We start from the raw sequence: 2,973 nt of genomic DNA on the forward strand, positions 1-2,973 counted from the left end.
CATTTTTTTTTTTTTTTTGCACCCTCAGATTCCAGATTTTCAAATAGTTGTATCTCGGCCAAATATTGTTATATTCTAACAAACCATACATCAATGGAAAGCTTATTTATTCAGCTTTCAGATTACGTATAAACCTCAATTTGAAAAAATCTGACCCTTTTTTTTTTGTTTTGTGGTCCAGGGTCACATATGTTACACTGATGAAATATATAAACTGAAACCAATAGTAATTTCACTGAGAAAGCACTTTGTTTTTGTTTATGTGAACTGTACCCTCAATTATAACACGAGTTTTATATCATCTATAATATCTATAATTCGAGTACTGTAAATCAACTTTTTTATAAAACATCTGACACACAAACACTTACTAGACACAGCATGAAAACCTCGTGATATGTAACTGCTGATCACTTGGCAGGACTCAAACCAAACTAGTTACATATCTCTAGCTGGTAAAGGAGGCTGATCAAAGGCCACATCAGCAGGAGGCCTTCCAGCACTCACCTCGTTTACAATGTAAACAGACTCTCCAAACAGTTTGCTCGAATAACGACTACGATTAAATAATAAAGGACAGAGTATAAGTGTTGCATGTTAAAGCTGAGGAATTCTCCAAAACATCATTTTACAGCTCTACTCGTAGTTTGTGACCCAGAGAGGGCAAAATATCTGAACTTATCCTAACTTAAGTCCACTGTAATAGAGGTCTACTAAAATTACACAAATTACTCACCGTCGCCGGTTTAAATAAGCGTTTCTCTTGCTCTGAACAGAGATGTTAAAGTCCTACGCGAAGGAAGAAGACCTTTTTGCGTGGATAATGCTGTACTTCCGCCCCACTGATAGCGCGGCTGCCTCAGCAGCCAATCAGAGAGGGCGCTGGTGGCGTAACAAAGAAGAGGTTTTGCGATGCCTCGTAATGTTTTGGATAATTCTGATTTAAGTTTATGTTGTTATTCAAACATACATTTGATTCAATGTTTCTAATACAAGTGAACACACTGTCAGCGTTCACAGAAGAAACCCATGATGGAGCACCGTCGACGCCAACCTCTGAAATCAAATCACGCGCAATCTCGCGCGAGTTTACGCGCCTCTTCTCACCTCCCATTTCCGCTCTAAATTTTCACGTTCCCGCCATCATCGGCTGCTCTTGGGACGCGAGCGCAGATAACATCGTAGCCGGCAAAACTCACACACTGACAGCGCGCCACATTGAGCGGATACCTTAATTCTCCAGCGCTTTCTTCAAGGAATTTCCCTCCCGCAGGTAAACGAGATGCGGTTTATGAGCAGAATTTGCCCGCGTTTTTATCAGAACGGTCAGTTAGCGGAGCCAAGCCTGTCACACGGCCTGGGCTGCTAATGCTAGTTAATTAGCTGCGTGTGTCATTATTTCACAGCGGAGTGTGAGGATACTGCAAAATAAAGACGCGTTTCTGCGAATTACACGAGAGTTAGTTTGTTTTAAGGCGGGAACGAGAACGCTTGAAGTGTGTGCGGTCTCTAGGGAAGCTAGTCAAGTTGGTTCATTTAAAGCGCGCGTAATGTTTGTTGTGAACAAACCTGATGTGTTTGTTTACTTTCATCTTTACTCACTGGAACTCCTCGAAACATGCGGAACTCAGGGCTCTTTATGATAAGACCTTATAAAGGAGAGCTTCAGGCATCGTTTTGACGCATGACTTGGTCAGTAAGTTAACTTTAAAATGTCAGAAGTTTGTCATACTTAACGTTAAGCTCAAGGCTTTTAAAGCAACAATTCTGTGATTTGACTTAATGATTTAGTTATGTTAAGTGGAGTGTTTGCGAAGATTTGAATCGAAAAGTAATATAACGTTAACTGTCTAATGTACGTTAGATTTTACACTGGCGCTTTTAGTGTTCCGTTAGTTGTCGTTGATAGTTTTAAACGACCGGGTCATTGTTATAGAGATATTGTTAAATGACATTTACGCGTTATAAGTTCACACGCGTGACTTTGAGTCTGTTGTTTATTATTTGTGAGTCCCATTCATTTCCGACACGTGGGTTGTGTGCTTTCTGCTAAAGTCGTTGTTTAAGAGTTTGGGGTTTCAGTTTCCTTTTAAAACGTGTATTTACATTGGCATGCATTGGCTCGTTTACAACAGATGTGTACAATGAAACGTACAGGATCAGAATCGCGTGTTTTTGTTCAAAGAAGCGCTCGTTTCGCTCCCGCCTGTTGTAAAACCGTCTTCACTAATGTTTGCGGTCGTACCGGTGTGATATTTACGTTTCTGCGTCTCAAGCGGTTTCATGTCGGACATTGTCTCTCGTCTTTTGTCAGGGCTTTTGTTGTAGATCTCTGGCCGCATCTCTTCGCCCTCGATTGTGTCCAGAGCCGGAGTTTTGAGCGTCTCTCGCCCTCATGGCCGTCGCAGGGCCCAAGCTGACCAGCGGAGGCGCTGTCCGCATCCGCATCAGATGTGGGGAGCTGGGGACCACCAAATGGAAAGAGGGGGTCTTTGAAATCCACGAGAGAGACAACAAAATAAACCTGCAAGTCAAGTTCAACAGTGGCGGTACTCCGAAGATGTTTCAGGTACAGATCTGTCTTTGCATTCGCAGCCGAAAGCCTGACCTATGATAATTGTCATTACAAATGATGCTGTTTGAGTATCATATTTCATACATGCAGACTTTTCTGTTTCATAAAGTATGATATAGTGAGGATATGAAGCTTGAAAAGGAAAAAAATATGCAATTTGGTGCAGTTGCTGATATTTATATGGCCAAACAATGACATTCTGATGGTTAGGTTAACAGTATAGCAGATTACTTGCATTAAATGCTTATAAATATCACTTGTCAGTCTGTATCTCATATTAATGTCTGTAAGATGATTTTTAAATGCTTAGTTTATGATTAAAACTCTGTTTGAGAGATGAACAAGTAAACATTCCTCAAAAGCCTGATGGCTCATATTTGATACTCGCATTTAAAAAA

General features: G+C 40.9%; 2 protein-coding genes across 4 annotated transcripts in view; one reads left to right on the forward strand and one right to left on the reverse strand.

The window, feature by feature from the left end:
* LOC107720943 (insulin-induced gene 2 protein-like) overlaps nt 1-1,081 on the reverse strand; it is an 11,291-nt gene extending 10,210 nt beyond the window's left edge. The window contains exon 1 of one of the 3 annotated variants that reach the window (XM_016528775.1): nt 737-1,081. The gene's annotated coding sequence lies outside the window, so the exon portion shown is untranslated. Of the gene's footprint in view, nt 1-371; nt 421-736 lie in introns of those variants that run through there. The other 2 variants (XM_016528776.1, XM_016528777.1) reach the window with 2 other exon arrangements.
* A 1-nt stretch (nt 1,082) lies between these two features.
* Nucleotides 1,083-2,973, forward strand: part of LOC107720942 (ubiquitin carboxyl-terminal hydrolase 37) — a 13,416-nt gene continuing 11,525 nt past the window's right edge. Inside the window, exons 1-2 of the mRNA XM_016528773.1 lie at nt 1,083-1,273; nt 2,315-2,569. Coding sequence (XP_016384259.1) covers nt 2,396-2,569 — 174 coding nt within the window. The 5' untranslated portion in view covers nt 1,083-1,273; nt 2,315-2,395. The remainder of the gene's footprint in view (nt 1,274-2,314; nt 2,570-2,973) is intronic.

Source organism: Sinocyclocheilus rhinocerous, unplaced genomic scaffold (assembly GCF_001515625.1).
Source record: "Sinocyclocheilus rhinocerous isolate Xijiao unplaced genomic scaffold, SAMN03320098_v1.1 scaffold3225, whole genome shotgun sequence".
Taxonomy (NCBI): Eukaryota; Metazoa; Chordata; class Actinopteri; order Cypriniformes; family Cyprinidae; genus Sinocyclocheilus; species Sinocyclocheilus rhinocerous.